The following is a 16,808-nucleotide window of genomic DNA, read 5'->3' as shown; positions in this document are numbered from 1 at the left end:
GTATCTGGGGGAAATAGCTGGGACTGAGGAGTATCTGGGGGAAATAGTTGGGACTGAGGAGTATCTGGAGGGGAATAGCTGGGACTGAGGAGTATCTGGGAGGAATAGCTGGAGCCCAAGGAGCATCTGGAGGGAACAGCAGGAACTGAGGAGTAGCTGGAGGGAATAGCTGGACTTAAGGAGTATTTGGGGGAAATAGCTCAGACTCTCAGGAATATCTGGGGGTAATACCTGAGATCCCAAGTAGTATCTGGGGGGAATAACTGGGGTCTGAGGATATCTGGAGGGAATAGCAGGGAGAGTGGAGTATCTGAAGGGAATAGCTGGAGCCCAAGGAGTATCTGGAGGGAATAACTGGAGCCCAAGGAGTATCAGGAGGGAATAGCTGGGGCCCAAGGAGTGTCTGAGGGGAATAGATGGGAACTTGAGGAGTATCTGGGGGGTACAGCTAGGAACCTGAGGGGTATCTGAAGGGAGCAGCTGTGGTGTAGGGAGCACCTTGGGGGCGGGCCCTTTGTGGAAGGGCATCTGTGGCCCGGTTCTATCCAGTTCCCCTGCCCACCCCTCCTGCCCTGCGCCACAGGGGACACGCTGATCGACGGCGGGGAGCATTACTGGGAGGTGCGCTACGAGCCGGACAGCAAGGCGTTTGGTGTGGGCGTGGCCTACCGCAGCCTGGGCCGCTTCGAACAACTGGGCAAGACGGCCGCCTCCTGGTGCCTGCATGTCAACAATTGGCTGCAGGTCAGCTTCATGGCCAAGCACGCCAACAAGGTCAAGGTGCTGGACGCCCCCGTGCCCGACTGCCTGGGTGTGCACTGTGACTTCCACCAAGGTGACCCCAAGCCCCAGCTGCCATCTCTGGCTGCCCCTGCCTGAGTCCCCTCCCTCTTCCCCCATCCCACTTCTGACCGTTCCCACTGTCACCCTGCCCCCCCACCCCAGGCCTCCTGTCCTTTTACAACGCCCGCACCAAACAAGTGTTGCACACTTTCAAGACCAGGTTCACACAGCCGCTGCTGCCTGCTTTCACGGTGAGCTGCCCTCCGCGGCCCAGGGGGAGGAGAGGGTGGTACTGGGCGTTGGGGTTCGAAGCTGAGCCCCTCCCACCTCCCCCTGCTCTCCCTCAGGTATGGTGTGGCAGCTTCCAGGTGACAACAGGCCTGCAGGTCCCCAGTTCTGTGCGCTGCCTGCAAAAGCGAGGCAGTGCTACCAGCAGCTCCAACACCAGCCTCACCTAGGCCCCCAGGCACCCACCCAGCTGGGGTGTTTTTGGGGGAGCCGCTGCCAGGCCCAGGCTGGTGGAGCCAGGCACCCTCCTCTGTCATTTGCTGCTTGGAGCCTTAACTCCGGATGAGGGGTCACCAAGGGGGAGTGGGCACCCTGGTGGGCCCTCCTTCCCACCTCACCTCTTAATAAAGGTCAAACACTGGCCAGGCCAGGCCACGGTGCTGGTTCTTTGGGCCTGGGCAGTTCTCTCTGCTGTGTGGCACTGGGACCTCAGCCTTCCTGGCTGTAAAATGGGCTTTTCTCACAGGAGACGGTGGTAGATTTCACTGAGCTGAGGGTCACTGGGAGTAAATGGGGCCATCCGTAGGCAGACATTTGACGGAGCCCTCGTCCCCTACTCCCCCAAGCCAAACCAGACACATGGGTCCTGGGGTCAGAGTTTTAATCCTGGGAGAAAGAATCTGGCCACTGGGCCATGCCCTGGGACTGGCCCACTGGTCCCCGGCGTGTCCGAATCAGTGCTCCAGTGCCCGCCTCTTCTCCAGCTTCTTCTGTAGCTCTGCCGTCATGTCCGCCAGCCCTGGGGGTTCAGGACCGGGAGCTGCAGCTGGCCCAGGGATCCCCAGTCCATGTCCTGCCCACTGACAGCCACCCAGGACCAGCTACAGATTTGCAGGGCCCCATGCAACGTGACAGTGTGCTCGAAGGCAGTAGGAATTTCAAGACAGAGACAGCAGAGCCTTAAAAGACAGGGTGCTTCAGAGTGTGAGGCCCTGTGTGACTGCATGGTCACACGCCTGGGAAGCCCGCCCCGCATTGACCCCACAGACCCCTTACCAGCTGTGGGGAAGAGAGGCTGGGCTGAGCTGGCTGGCAGCTTCCTGGCCAAGCCACCATTAAAGACTCTGAGCTCTGGAAGAGAAGACAGATGAGGCCAGGTGCGGTGGCTTACGCTGGTAATCCCAGCACTTTGGGAGGCTGAGGTGGGTGGATCCCTTGAGGTCAGAAGTTCAATACCAGCCTGGGCCACATGGTGAAACCCCTTCCCTACTAAAAATACAAAAATTAGATGGATGTGGTGGCAGGTGCCTGTAATCCCAGCTACTTGAGAGGCTGAGGCAGGAGAATCGCTTGAACCCGGGAGACAGAGGTTGCAGTGAGCTGAGATCGCACCACTGCCTGGGGCGACAGTGAGGTTCCATCTCAAAAACAACAAAGACAGATGCGGGCTGAGGCTGGCCTGCCATCAGGTGAGGGCGGGATTTTTGGGGGTCCCCTACCTGGCTTGGGTCCAACGGGTGGCTTTGGAAGCTTTGCAGGAGCCTTTGGCAACTTCTTCGGCTTCATGATGACCGGCCGACTAGAGGAAGCCACTGCATGGACAAAAGTGTAATGTGTCACATCAGCTGTTCACCTGCTTCCCCAGCCCCCAGCTCTCAGCAGCTCTGTTCCCAACCCACCATCTTGGTTCTCGTAGTCAACAACTGGGGCATCTCCAATGGGGGTCACGTAGTTCTCTTCCTGGTTCGGTAGTGGGGGCAGTGGGGGTAACAGGGGCAGCTTGTCCTGGCTGGACACAGGCACAGATGCAGGTGGCAGCGGCTTGGGGCCACCTGTGCAGGGTGCAGGACCTGATGGGGAAAGGTGGTCACTGTCAAGACCCACGTCATACAGGGACACCTTGGTGGGGGGTCTGTGTGCATGCCTGGAGCCATGCATATGTCCCTGTGTGTCTGTGTGCCCCCATGTATAAGTTTCTGTCTGGGCTGGGCGCAGTGGCTCACACCTGTAATCCCAGAACTTTGGGAGGCCGGGGTGGGCAGATCACCTGAAGTCAGGGGTACAAGACCAATCTAGCCAATATGGTGAAACCCCGTCTCTACTAAAAATATAAAAATTAGCCTGGCATGGCGGCAGGCTCCTGTAATCCCAGGCAGGAGAATCGCTTGAACCCAGGAGGGAGAGGTTGCAGTGAGCTGAGATCGCGCCACTGCACTCCAGCCTGGGTGATAAAGCAAGATTCCTTCTCAAAAAAAAAAAGGTCTATATGTCTTTGTATGGCATATGCATATACACTAATTGAATCTGGATAAGTTAAAGTACCAGGTTTGTACAAACATGCCTGTTGTGTATATACATGCGTGACTCTGCACGCCTGCTAAGGTAGCTGCTTTAGTCCTTGTCTAGATGAGTGTGCTATGCCCGTGCATCTATACATGTCTGATTTTGTGCCTGTACATGGATGCGTCTGCATTTATGTGTACACACGTGATTGTGGCATGAGACAGGTGTATCTGTGCTACATAGCATGTGTATGTGACTGGAATTGGGGGACGTGTATTCATGCATGTGTGGATCTGTTGTACCCACACAAGTGTATGTCAACTTCTGGCTAGGCAGGTGGCCATAGTTCATGAATCATGCATGTGTGTGTGGATATGGCACTTGGGGGTCCTTGCATACGCCCAGCCCAGGGAAGACCAGACTACCCACGCTACCTTCCTTTCTAGTGTGTTCTCTGCCTCCTCCTCTCACTCCATAAACAGGACCCATTCCCATCTCTTTCCCAACACCCACCCTGATTCCCGGTCCCTGGGGGGCTACTGCTTCTCCGGATGCACCTTCTGACCCCCTCAATGCCCATTTCTACCTAAGAAGATCCTTTGGGACCATCTACAAAGACCCACTCTTCTAGGAAGCTCTCCCTGCTCTGCCCCCATCTTCTCCCGAACTCTAGGCGCCTCCCCCGAGCCCAGGTTTTTCCTCCAAATTCGACCCTACAGGGTGAGAGTGCCTGTGTGTAGCTCTGTCCCAAGCTGGGACTCCCGCCCTCTCCCCCAACACACACCCTGATGGCAGGGTCTGAGTCATTTCTGTCCTTGCAACTTTGGGAACAACATCAGACACAGGCGGTGCAGCCACCAAGCTGAGTGAAGGGGCGTGGCTGAATGCGGGGTCCTCGATCCCTCCCACCTCGGCCCGCGGGGAGAGGGCGTCACCTGGGCCCAGGGCGGAGGGCGCCACCCACACACTCTCGCCATTCTCCTTATCGGCTTCCACGTAGCCTGGAACAGAGAAGGTGTCCTGCAGGAAGCGCAGCGGCCAGGGGCGGCCCCGTCCGTCCAAGCGGGGGCGGGAGAGGTGAGGACTGGGCCCCCGAACTCCCCGAAGGCGCACCCACCTAGCACCTTCTCGTAGTCCTCATCCAACAGGAATGGCACCAGCGCCTTTTTGGTGTGCGACACGAAATAGTTGACCACGGCGTCCAGGGAGGTGCAAGAGAACTGGGGGCAGATGGGGGAGGGGTCAGGCTGCTGGGGAAGGCACAAAGGCACTTCTAGGGACCCCAGCCCAACGCTCACCGGCTCTTCCACGTCGATCACGTACTTGGGGCCCTCCCGCTTCACCTTGTAATGCCGGACCACGTGCGTCCTGCACCAGCAGAAAGCGAGTGAGTGGCTCAGCCCAGGCTCCCACACCGCCCCCCAGGGAAGGCCCCGCTCCGACTCCAGGCTCCGCCCCCAATAGAAACAGGTCCATACTGGCTTTGCCCCCACAGAAGGCCCAGCCACTGACTGGCTCCACCCTGTGTAGGACCTAAGCCCCTCTATCCTCCCGGAGCATTGACTGAACCGACCCACCCCCACAGAAGACCCCACCCCTAGTTTTGGCACCACCTCCAGGGACGGACCAGTCCAGACTAACAGCCTAGGAAAGGTCAGCCCCTAATTCTGGCACCGCGCCTAGGGCGAACGGGGCCCTAAAGACTCCGCCCCAGGTAGGCCCCTCCCCCTGTAGTGGCTCCACCCCCGGCCCCGACTCCACCTTCTACATCGCCTTGCCCATCCCTGGACTGGGCTTGAGGATTTGGCCAAAGGCTCTAACTCCGCTCCCAGGGTGGTCCCGCCTCCATAGCCCTATTCAACTTCCAAAGGGTCATGGCCGTGACTCCACCCATAGATCCTGACTCTGCCCAAAAAGCTCATTCCCACCGTTGGATTTGACTTCGTCCCCTCCAGTGGCCCAGACCTGGGCCCCGCGTACCTGACGTTCCGGAGGAGCCGACCCTAACCGAGGGGTCTGACTCCACCTGCAGGGAATCCCAGCTCCTAACCCAAGACCTGACTCCTCCTGCAAAGGGGTCTGCCAGGGCTCTACCTTCTTCCCCAGGCATTGACCCCGTACCTGGGGCAAGGCCAGCCTCAGGATCCCACGACCCCAGAGCGCTGACCCCGCCCCCAGCCCGCCCACCCCAGCTCTGACTCCGCCCACAGTGCGCTCTGCTCAGCTCTAGCTCTGTCCCCAGTCGCCCCGCCCAGCGCTGACTCCTCCCCCAATCCGCCCAGCTCAGCTCTGACTCCGCCCCCAGTTCGCCCTTCTCAGCTCTGGCTCCGTTCCCAGGCCTACCCACTAGCCGGTAGGGCTCCGCCCCTGCTTCTGACCACCCCCCCGCGCCTACCCTCCTCCCCACCCAGGGCTCCCGAGACGCGCATGCGCACCCATTGTGCATCTGCCGCGTGGTGACCGACACGCCGTCAGCACCGTCCCCGCTGGGCCGCAGCAGCAGATTCCCGCACTCGGGATAGCGCTCCAGGAGCAGTTGTGCCTCCAGCCGGCTCACCTTCAGGAAGCACCTGTGGAGGGCCGCGTCACCCACTTGGGACCCCGGAGACCAAGTCCGCTCTTCCGCACGTAAATCCCGCCTCCTCTGAGACCCAGTCCCATCCCCATCCCCTAGGCCCAGGAGACCCTGCCCTGCTCTCCAGACCCAGGCCCCTTCCACGGAGGCAGTCTGGCCTTCCAGGCTCCTAGTTTTTGTGGCTTTTTTTTTTTTTTGAGACGGAGTTTCGCTCTTGTTGCCCAGGCTGGAGTGCAATGGAGCGATCTCGGCTCACCGCAACCTCCGCCTCTCGGGTTCAAGCGATTCTCCTGCCTCCGCCTCCCGAGTAGCTGGGATTATAGGCATGCGCCACTAGAACCGCCTAATTTTTGTATTTTTAGTAGAGACGGGATTTCTGCATGTTGTTCAAGCTGGTCTCGAACTCCCGACCTCAGATGATCTGCCCGCTTAGGCCTCCCAAGGTGCTGGGATTACACGCGTGAGCCACTGCACCCGACCGGGTTTTTTTTCTTCTTTTTTTCTTTAGAGACGGGGTCTCGCGATGTTGCCCAGGCTGGTCTCGAACTGGGGTCAAGCAATCCTCCCGCCTCGACCTCCCAAAACGCTGAGATGGCAGGCCGAGCCACCGCGTTCAGCCAGGCTCCTAATTCTGGCCCCGGGAGGCCCTGCCCGCCTCCCTAATCACCAAGAACCGCCCACAAAGACAATGCTCCGCCCCCAATCCAGGCCCCGCCTCTGGGGTCCTGGATACCCTCTCCGACAAATAACCCCTCCCCGGAGACGAAGCCCCACGTTCTAGACACCTAAACTGACCACCCCCAGACCCTGTCCCCACTCCTCAGGCCTAGGCCCCGCCTCTGAAGACCCTTCCAGTCCTCTAGGCCCCTAGACCCGCTCCTGGAGATCCTGCCCCGCCTCCCAGCATGTGCCTTAACGCCCCCTCCCCCTTCCCCACACCCCCATCCCCAATGCCATCGTCTTGCAAAATCCAAGACCCAACTCCAGGGGACTCAGCTCACGGCCCACCCTCAGCCACACACCCACCTCCCGTCCCCATTCTGCAGCCCCTCGGGGCAGGCGGGGCACTCACGAGGGTATTTCCAGTGCACGGCGCGCCTCCTCTTTGGCCAAGACTTCAGCCATCATGTATAGGTGCCCAGGAAGCAGGGTCAGGTTGGACGGGACACGGAGCTGAGGGGCGATCGAGGGACAGTGACTGCACCCAGCCGGCCGGGAATAGATGGCTGTGCCCAAGTCACAGAGTGGCAAACTGAGGCCAGAGCTCAGAGCCAGGAACTCTGACACCTTAGGGGGCGAAGAGGGCTTCGAGAGGGTGCAGAGGAGTTGAACGAGAGTAGATGCTGGGGCTAGGTGCCGTGGCTCACGCCTGTAATTCCAGCACTTTGGGAGGCCGAGGCGGGCAGATCACCTGAGGTCAGGAGTTTGAGACCACCCTGGGCAGCATGGTGAAATCCCGTTTGTACCAAAAATACAAAAAATTAGCCGGGAGTGGTGGCAGACACCTGTAATCCCAGCTACTCGGGAAGCGGGGGCAGGAGAATCACTTGAACCCGGGAAGGCGGAGGCTGCAGTGAGCCGAGATCATACCATTGCACTCCAGCCTGGGTGACAGAGTGAGACTCCGTTCCCCGCTCCCCTCACCCACCAAAAAAAAAGGTAGATGCTGGAATCTCAAACTAAAGTCTTCAGGAGCCAGTCTGGTCTCAAACTCGATGGCCTGCCAGGGCGAGGCAGGAAATGGGCAAATCAGAGGGAAAATGGGAAGGTAGACTAAAATTCCCGGTCGAAGGCCGGGCGCGGTGGCTCAAGCCTGTAATCCCAGCACTTTGGGAGGCCGAGACGGGTGGATCACGAGGTCAGGAGATCGAGACCATCCTGGCTAACACGGTGAAACCCCCTCTCTACTAAAAATACAAAAAATTAGCCGGGCGTAATGGCGGGCGCCTGTAGTCCCAGCTACTCGGGAGGCTGAGGCAGGAGAATGGCATAAATCCGGGAGGCGAAGCTTGCAGTGAGCTGAGATCCGGCCACTGCACTCCAGCCTGGGCGACAGAGCCAGACTCCGTCTCGAAAAAAAAAAAAAAAAATTCCCGGTCGATAAATGATGTCAGTTAATTTTAAAAAATTTAGCACTCTGTGTCCGGGCATGGTGGCTCACGTCTATAATCCCATCACTTCGGGAGGCCAAGGAGGGTGGATCGCTTGAGCACAGAAGTTGGAGACCAGCCCAGGCAACATAGTGAGACCCTGCTCTACAAAAAATTTTAAAAATTAATGAGATGTGGTAGTGTGTACCTGTAGTCCCAGCTATACTTGGGAGACTGAGGCAGGAGGACTGCTTGAGCCTGGGAGTTGGAGGCTGCAGTGAGCTATGATCAACCACTGCACTCCAGCCTCGGCAACAGAGAGAGACCTGTCTCAAAAAAATAAAATAAGAGGCCGGGCGCGGTGGCTAACACCTGTAATCCCAGCACTTTGGGAGGCTGAGGTGGGTGGATCACGAGGTCAGGAGATTGAGAACATCCTGGCTGACATGGTGAAACCCCATCTCTACTAAAATACAAAAAAAATTAGCCCGGTGTGGTGGCAGGCGCCTGTAGTCCCAGTTGCTGGGGAGGCTGAGGCAGGAGAATGACGTGAACCCGGGAGGCAGAGCTTGCAGTGAGCCGAGACTGCGCCACTGCACTCCAGCCTGGGCGACAGAGCAAGACTCCATCTCAAAATAATAATAATAATAATAATAATAAAATAAAATAAGAAATACAGCTGGTCGCTGTGGCTCACGCCTGTAATCCCAGCACTTTGGGTGACTGAGGTGGGCTGATCACTCGAGGTTAGGAGTTTGAGACCAGCCTGGCCAACAAGTTGAAACCCCATGTTTACTAAAAAAACGAAAATTAGTCAGGCATGGTGGCGGACGCCTGTAATCCCAGCTACTCGGGAGGCTGAGGCACAAGAATTGCTTGAACCTGGGGGGCAGAGGTTTCAGTGAACTGAGATCCTACCGCTGCACTGCAGCCTGGGCAACAGAGCGAGACTTAGTCTCAAAAAAATAAAATAAAATTTAGTGCTCAGTTGATAAAACAAAGGATGTTTATGGGGTATATTTGGTCCAAGGTTTGAGGCCAGTATACTATACTCTGGAGGCTTGTTTGGAGAATGACAGATGGAAAGAAAAAGGAGGCTTTTTTTTTTTTTGAGACGGAGTCTTGCTCTGTCGCCCAGGCTGGAGTGCAGTGGCCGGATCTCAGCTCACTGCAAGCTCCGCCTCCTGGGTTTACGCCATTCTCCTGCCTCAGTCTCCTGAGTACTGGGACTACAGGCGCCCGCCATCTTGCCCGGCTAGTTTTCTGTATTTTTAGTAGAGACGGGGGGTTTCACCATGTTAGCCAGGATGGTCTCGATCTCCTGACCTCGTGATCCGCCTGTCTCAGCCTCCCAAAGTGCTGGGATTACAGGCTTGAGCCACCGCACCCGACCAAAAGGAGGCTTTTTGAGGAGATCTGGAGAATGGGAGAAAGGTGCTCTTACCTCCACCACCGTTAAGATGAAGCCTTTCCACATTTCCCGACACTCCAAGGTCTCTACCTAGGGAACAAAAGAAAAAAAAGAATCCATGTCAGTGAACCTCAGTCTACTCATCAATGAGATGGGACTAGGGAAGAGTCCCTGCTTCAAAGGGCTGTTTTCTTTTTTCTTTTTCTTCTTTTTTTTTTTGAGATGGAGTCTCATTCTGTCACCCAGGCTGGAGTGCAGTGGCATGATCTCAGCTAAGTCCAACCTCCACCTCCCGGGTTCAAGTGATTCTCCTGCCTCAGCCTCCTTAGTAGCTGGGACTATAGGCATGCACCACCTCGCCCAGCTTTTTTTTTTTTTCCCCCTTAGACATGAGGATCTCGCTTTGTTGCCCAGGCTGGTCTTGAACTCCTGGGCTCAAGCTATCCTTCTGCCTTGGCCTCCCAAAGTGCTCAGATTACAGGTGTGAGCCACCGTGCCTGGCTGATATTATGATTTTTGATGTTATTATATCTACATTTAAAAAACATAGGTCAGGCTGGATGCAGTGGCTCACCCCTATAATCCCAGCATTTTGGGAGGTCGAGGCGGGAGGATCACTTGAGCCTAGGAGTTCAAGACCAGACTGGGTAACATAGCGAGCCCCCTGTCTCTACAAAAAATAAAGTCTTAGCCAGGCATAGTGGAGTATGCTTGGCTGAGGTGGGAGGATTGCTTGAGCCTGGGAGGTCCAGGCTGCAGTGAGCTATGATCTCATTACTGCACTTCAGCCTGGGCGACGAGCAAGACCCTGTCTCAAAATACAATCATAAATAAAATAAAATAATAGAAAAATATAGATCAGTTCCCAGACCTCTCATGCTCTAAACCCTTCCATAGGCCGGGCACAGTGACTCTTGCTTGTAATCCCAGCACTTGGGGAGGCCGAGGTGGGTGGATCACTTGAGGTCAGGAGTTCGAGACCAGCATGGCCAACATGGTGAAACCCCGTCTCTACTAAAGATTCAAAAAATTAGCCAGGAGTGGTGGCACACACCTGTAATCCCAACTACTTGGGAGGCAGAGGCAAGAGAATCGCTTGAACCCGGGAGGCGGAGGTTGCAGTGAGCCAAGATCGTGCCATTGCATTCCAGCCTGGGTGACGGGATGAGACTTGGTCCCAAAAAAATAAAATAAAATAAAATAAAATAAAATAAAATAAACCCTCCCATAGCACCAGCTCCTTTGGGGTCAAGACCCAAGTCTTACGCAGGGCCCACAGGGCCCTGTACTACCTGCCCCTTTGTGGTTGGCACAATGGAGGGGAGGAGCATTTGAGCATCTTCTGCCAGCACCTCCCCTCAGCACCCCTCCACTGAGGGACCTACCTTGAACTTGATCTCCTGATTCCGCAGAATCAGGCTGAAGTGGGTGCCAGGGTCACGTGAGCTTCCCCAGGGAATCTCATCAGTGAGCTTCTCAAATGCTCCCAGGTTGAGCTTCTCCACGTGCTGGGGGCACAGAAGCAGGGAGTCTGGGCACCAGTTCCTTGGCCTCCAGACCCCCTGGGTGATGTAGCAGCCATCATGGCCACACCATCCTCATTGCTTGGTCTCTGGGGTCAAGGCAAGGCCAGCTCTGGAGCCTCCATTCCCATCCTTACCTGGAAGTCCCGATTGCTATTGTAGAAATAGATGGTGAGACCCTGGAGGCCTGCCCAGAACTTCTTGTAATCCTGGGGACCAGAAGTGCAGAAAGAAGAGGTGAGGTGGCCAGGCTGGGTACCTCTCATGTACTCAGTCCTGCCTCGGGGCCTTTGCACTGATTGTGCTCTCCCATGCTGCCCCCAGATCTTGATCACCTCCCGCCTTGAGTTTCTGATCAAATGTTGCCTTCTTGGAGAGCCCCTCCTCGCCCACAGCCCAGCTTCTGGGTATCCGTTCTTCTCTGAGAAAGGACCAGACAGAACCTTGACGTGATGAAGGACCCAGAGCAACCCCTGCCAATCTATAAAGATGGGGGCTCTAGGGGTGAGTTGAACTAACTGGTTTAATGGTGTCCCATCCATCTTCTGTCATCCAGCTACCCACTAGCCATCTATCTATCATCCATCTATCCATCCACCCACCCACCCATTCATCCATCCACCTACCATTCACCCATTCATCTATCCATCCATCCACCCACCATCCATCCACCAATCTGTCCACCCAGCCACCCATCCACACATCTATCCATCCAGTTATTCATCCACCCACCCGCCCACCCATTCATCCATCCACCTACCATTCGCCCATCCATTCATCTATCCATTCACCCACCATCCACCCACTCATCCATCCATCACCCCCATCCATCTATCTATCATCCAGCCATTCATGATCCATCTATCCACTCGTTCATCCATACATACATCACCCACCATCCATCCAGTCATCCATCCACCCACTCATCCATCTGTCCACCCATCCGTCCACCCATCCATCCATCCCTACATCATCTATCCATCCATCTATCAATCCACCCACCGTCCATCATCCATCCACCCACTCATCCATGCATCCATACATGCATCTACTCATCTATCCATGCATCCCTCCATCATCCATCCATTCACTCATCCATCCATCTACTCATCCCATCATCCATCCACCTACTCATCCATCCATCTACTCATCCCTCCATCATCCATCCATGCACTCGTCCATCTATCCATCATCCATCCACCCACCCATCTGCCCATTCATCCATCCATCCCCCAACTCATCCATCCATCCAGCCAGCCATCCACTCATCCGTCCATACATCCCTCCATCATGCATCCACCTACTCACCCATCTGTCATCCATCCATGCACTTGTCCATCCAACCATCATTCACCCACTTGTATATGCACTCATCCATCCATCCACACATCCTCGCAGCCACCATCCAGCCTGCATCTATCCATTACCAAGCCTCCACTCATCCCCCCATCTACCCATCCACCTGTCCATCCGTAGACACACGCACAGGTACACACAGGCATTTACCTAACATTTACTGAAGGCTTTTTATGTGCTAGCCCTCCTCCAGGCACTGGGACTAGAGCAATATGGGATTAAACACCATGTTACCAGTTACCATATTGCTTTACTATGTACCCACGATGTGCTGTTGGGCAAGTTATTTGAGCCATCTTTTTCTGTTTCCCCAGCTGTAAAATGGTGACAACAGTGGTGCCAAGTCTGGAGGATCTCATGAGAATTAGGTGACTTTCCATATGGGAAGCACCGGGGCCTGCACTGAGTCAAGTCCTCAACATGTGAACTGTGACTACAGCCCTACCTCCCCTATTTCCGAAGACAGAAAACTGAGACTCAAAGATTAAGTCACTTGCAAAAGGCCTGGGAGTAAGGAAAGTGTGGAACTGGGATTAGAACCTGGGTCTTCTGAATTTGGGTCCATGATCTTTTTTGTTTTGGTTTGTTTTTTGTTGTTTTGGGTTTTTTGTTTTGTTTTGTTTTTGAGGCAGAGTCTCACTCTATCACACAGGCTGGAGTGCAGTGGCATGATCACGGCTCACTGCAAGCTCTGCTTCCTAGGTTCACGCCATTCTCCTGCCTCAACCACCTGAGTAGCTGGGACTACAGGTGCCTGCCACCACACCCAGTTAATTTTTTGTATTTTTTAGCAGAGATGGGGTTTCACCGTGTTAGCCAGGATGGTCTCGATCTGCTGACCTGGTGATCCGCCCGCCTCGGCCTCCCAAAGTGCTGCGATTACAGGCGTGAGCTGTTTTGTTTTGTTTTGTTTTGTTTTGTTTTTAAGAGACGAGTTTCGCTCTGTCGCCCAGGCTGGAGTGCAGTGGTGCGATCTCGGCTCACTGCAACCTCTGCCTCCCGGGTTCAAGCGATTCTCCCGCCTCAGCTTCTCAAGTAGCTGCGACTACAAGTGCACACCACCACATCCGGCTAATTTTTGTATTTTTTAGTAGAGATGGGGTTTCATGATATGTTGGCCAGGCTGGTCTCGAATTCCTGACCTCAAGTGATCCGCTAGCCTCGGCCTCCCAAAGTGTTGGGATTACAGGTGTAAGCCACTGTGTCCGGCATTCTTTTTTTTTTTTTTTTTTTTTTGAGACAGAGTCTCACTCTGTTACCCAGGCTAAAGTGCAGTGGCACCATCTCAGCTCACTGCAAACTCTGCCTCTCGGGTTCAAACAATTCTCCTGCCTCTGCCTCCTAAAGTAGCTGGGATTAAGGCGCCTGCCACCATGCCTGGCTAATTATTGTATTTTTTAGTAGAGACAAGGTTTCACCATGTTGGCCACGTTGGTCTCGAACTCCTGACCTCGGGTGATCTGCCCACCTCGGCCTCCCAAAGTGCTGGGATTACAGGCATAGCCACTGTGCCCGGCCTTCCCCATTATCTTTCTTAACCGCAGTGATCCACTGCCTCCAAAGTGTTTGTTGCTTGGGGATAATTTGGATGCATGAAGGTAGAAGGAGAGTCCACTCCACTACAGGTAAGGAAACCTCAGGGGCACAGGCGGGGACATGGGCAGGGCAGGGAGGAGCTGGGGTGTTTGTTTTGATCTGTATCAGAAAATGAGGCAGGCACGGTGGCTCACACCTCTAATCCCAGCACTTTGGGAGGCTGAGGCAGGAGGATCGCTTAAGGCCAGAAATTTGAGACCAGCCTGGGCAACATAGCAAGACCCCAATTTTTTTTTTTTTTTTTTTTAGACGTAGTCTCGCTCTGTTGCCAGCCTGGAGTGCAGTGGCACAGTCTCGGCTCACTGTAACCTCTGCCTCCTGGGTTCAAGCAATTCTCCTGCCTCAGCCTCCTGAGTAACTGGGATCACAGGCACGTACCACCGCACATGGCTAATTTTTGTATTTTAAGTAGAGACGGGGTTTCACCATGGTGGCCAGGCCAGTCTCAAACTCCTCACTTCAGGTGATCCACCCGCCTCGGCCTCCCTAAATGCTGGGATTACAGGCGTGAGCCACTGCACCCAGCCAGCAAGACCCCATCTTTTTTTTTTTTTAAATTAGGCCAGAAAAATTAGGCCAAAAAATTAGCCAGAAGAGGCGGTGCACGCCTGTAGTCCCAGCTCCTCAGGAGGCTGGGGCAGGAGGTTCACTTGAGCCCAGGAGTTTGAGGCTACAGTGAGCCATGATCATGCCCTTGCACTCCAGCCTGGGTAACAGAGTAACTCTGTCTTTATTAAAAAAGAAAGAAAATGAATATGGGGAAGGAGAGATGGGGCCTCAGGGAGAACGGAGGGCTGGGGGAGATGTAAGCACACACACACACATGCACGCCCTGTCCATGGCCACTATCTGTCCTGTAGAATGTGGCCCCCACCAGCTCTTACTGTCCTCACATGTCACCTGTCCTGGCCTTCACCCCAGCAGCTGAGGTTCCCGGAGTTTGTCCTGGGCTGGGAGGGGGAGGAAGCCCGGGAGTCAGAGGGCTCCCCGTTTCCTGGAGAAAGTACCTGATCTTGTTTATATTCAAGAGAGTGAACGAGAGACAAAAGCAAAGATTGAGACAGAGAGAGAGACCGAGACAGACATTGGGAGAGACAGATGGGCCAGGGAGAGAGAAAGAGAAAAAGAAACCAAATTCAAAGACACATGGAGACAGAGAGAGACGCACAGAGAGGCAGATGGCCAGAACCCACCCCAGCCCCCAGCACATGCCCTGCCCCATCCAGCACCCACTGCACCCCTCTTGGCGAGTGAGGAGACTGGGGCTCCGAGAGGTGCTGCAGCTCCCCGCGGTGACCCAACAGGGCCAGCCCCCGCCTCCCTACCTTACCCGGTCACAGGACCCCTTCTTCTCTAGAAAGCTCTCATAGTAGTGTGACGGCAGGACACCCTTAGGCTTGGGGACCCAGGGTGGCCTCACGGCAGAGGCCATGGCAGGGCCAGGGTCTTCCGCCTGGCCTCTCCTTCCAGTGGGTGCTCCAGCTGGGCCAGAAAGCTGAGAAACAGGTTCCAGGGGAGTTTCCTCTGTCAGCCCGTCAACTCCCTCCCCTGCCAGGGCTGGGCAGAGGCTGAGCCGGGCAGGGCCATGATCCTAGGGAAATTCCCGCCTCTCTGGCATGGAACCAAGAAGAAAGAGAATGTGTACGTTTACTTTTTTTTTTTTTTTTTGAGACAGAGTCTCGCTCTGTTGCCCAGAGTGAAGTGCAGTGGCACAATCTTGGCTCACTGCAAGCTCCGCCTCCCGGGTTCACGCCGTTCTCCTGCCTCAGCCTCCCAAGTAGCTGGGACTACAGGCGCCCGCCACCATGCCTGGCTAATTTTTTGTATTTTCAGTAGAGGTGGGGTTTCACTGTGTTAACCAGGATGGTCTTGATCTCCTGACCTCGTGATCCAACCACCTTGACCTCCCAAAGTGCTGAGATTACAGGCATGAGCCACTGCGCCCGGCCAAGGATGTATAAGTTTACTTGAATGGGAGAATAATCCTGGCTGTATCTGCAAAGAGAGATACATTGTCTGTCTCTTCATTTATTTATTTATTCTATTTTGAGACGGAGTTTCACTCTGTTGCCCAGGCTGGACTGCAGTGGTGCCATCTTGGCTCACTGTGACCTTTGCCTCCCGGGTTCAAGAGATTCTCCTGCCTCAGTCTCCTGACTAGCTTGGATTGCAGGTGCCTGCCACCACGCCTGGCTAATTTTTGTATTTGTAGTAGAGACGAGGTTTCACCATGTTGGCTCAGGCTGGTCTCGAACTCCTGACCCCAAGTTTTCCACCTGCCTTGGTCTCCCAAAGTGCTGGGATTATAGGCATGAGCCACGACGCCTGGCCCTTTCTCTTACTTTGATGGACCCTAATGATTACATTGGGCCCACCTGGATAATCCACGCTAATCTCCCTGTTTTAAAGGTAGCTGACTAGTAACTTTAAGTTCATCTGCAATTTTTTTTTTTTTTTTTTTTTTTTTTTTTTTTTTTGATGGTGTGTCGTTCTGTTGTTGATGCTGGAGTGCAATGAGACGATCATAGTTCACTGTAGCCCTCACCTCCCAATCTCAAGTAGACCTCCTGCCTCAGCCACCTGAAGAGCTGGGACTATAGGCAGGCAGCACCACATCCAACTAATTTATTTTGCTTTTTTTTTTGACACGGAGTTTCGCTCTGTCGCCCAGGGTGGAGTGCAGTGGCGTGATCTCGGCTCACTGCAAGCTCTGCCTCCCGGGTTCACGCCATTCTCCTGCTTCAGCCTCCTGAGTAGCTGGGACTACAGGTGCCCACCACCATGCCTGGCTAATTTTTTTTTTTGTATTTTTAGTAGAGACGGGGTTTCACCGTGTTAGCCAGGATGGTCTCGATCTCCTGACCTCATGATCCGCCTGCCTCGGCCTCCCAAAGTGCTGGGATTACAGACGTGAGCCACCGCGCCTGGCCATTTATGTTACTTTTTTTTTTTTTTTTTTTTTT

The 16,808-nt window shown here is 54.8% G+C and overlaps 2 protein-coding genes across 3 annotated transcripts in view; one reads left to right on the top strand and one right to left on the bottom strand.

Moving 5' to 3' along the window:
- The window catches only part of FSD1 (fibronectin type III and SPRY domain containing 1), a 14,840-nt gene extending 13,401 nt beyond the window's left edge, over positions 1–1,439 (top strand). Inside the window, exons 11-13 of the mRNA XM_023185686.3 lie at positions 584–835; positions 946–1,034; positions 1,131–1,439. Coding sequence (XP_023041454.1) covers positions 584–835; positions 946–1,034; positions 1,131–1,241 — 452 coding nt within the window. The 3' untranslated portion in view covers positions 1,242–1,439. The remainder of the gene's footprint in view (positions 1–583; positions 836–945; positions 1,035–1,130) is intronic.
- A 216-nt stretch (positions 1,440–1,655) lies between these two features.
- Positions 1,656–15,345, bottom strand: STAP2 (signal transducing adaptor family member 2). Of its 2 annotated transcripts, none has more exons than XM_023185673.2 (13): positions 15,176–15,345; positions 11,031–11,102; positions 10,756–10,878; positions 9,404–9,460; positions 6,942–7,042; positions 5,730–5,864; positions 4,593–4,662; positions 4,412–4,514; positions 4,230–4,295; positions 2,691–2,861; positions 2,511–2,603; positions 2,068–2,280; positions 1,656–1,810 (listed from the first exon to the last, which is right to left on the bottom strand). In XM_023185673.2, the coding sequence occupies exons 1-13, from the start codon at positions 15,275–15,277 to the stop codon at positions 1,746–1,748; spliced, it is 1,371 nt and encodes a 456-aa protein (XP_023041441.1). In that variant the 5' UTR covers positions 15,278–15,345; the 3' UTR covers positions 1,656–1,745. The 2 variants fall into 2 exon arrangements, with proteins under 2 accessions (XP_023041441.1, XP_023041442.1); XM_023185674.2 differs by having other exon boundaries at positions 2,068–2,142.
- Positions 15,346–16,808: the final 1,463 nt, after the last annotated feature.

Source organism: Piliocolobus tephrosceles, chromosome 21 (assembly GCF_002776525.5).
Source record: "Piliocolobus tephrosceles isolate RC106 chromosome 21, ASM277652v3, whole genome shotgun sequence".
NCBI lineage: Eukaryota > Metazoa > Chordata > Mammalia > Primates > Cercopithecidae > Piliocolobus > Piliocolobus tephrosceles.
This window is presented reverse-complemented; position numbering and strand designations above follow the sequence as displayed.

What these genes read in the sequence shown, in the direction of transcription:
- STAP2 (XM_023185673.2), bottom strand. Translation starts at nt 15,277, where the DNA reads ATGGCCTCTGCCGTGAGGCCACCCTGGGTCCCCAAGCCTAAGGGTGTC. An exon ending in TGATCGACGTGGAAGAGCCG is followed by an intron (nt 4,515 to 4,592) that starts GTGAGCGTTGGG and finishes ATCTGCCCCCAG; the next exon opens with TTCTCTTGCACCTCCCTGGA. An exon ending in TGACTACGAGAACCAAGATG is followed by an intron (nt 2,604 to 2,690) that starts GTGGGTTGGGAA and finishes TTGTCCATGCAG; the next exon opens with TGGCTTCCTCTAGTCGGCCG.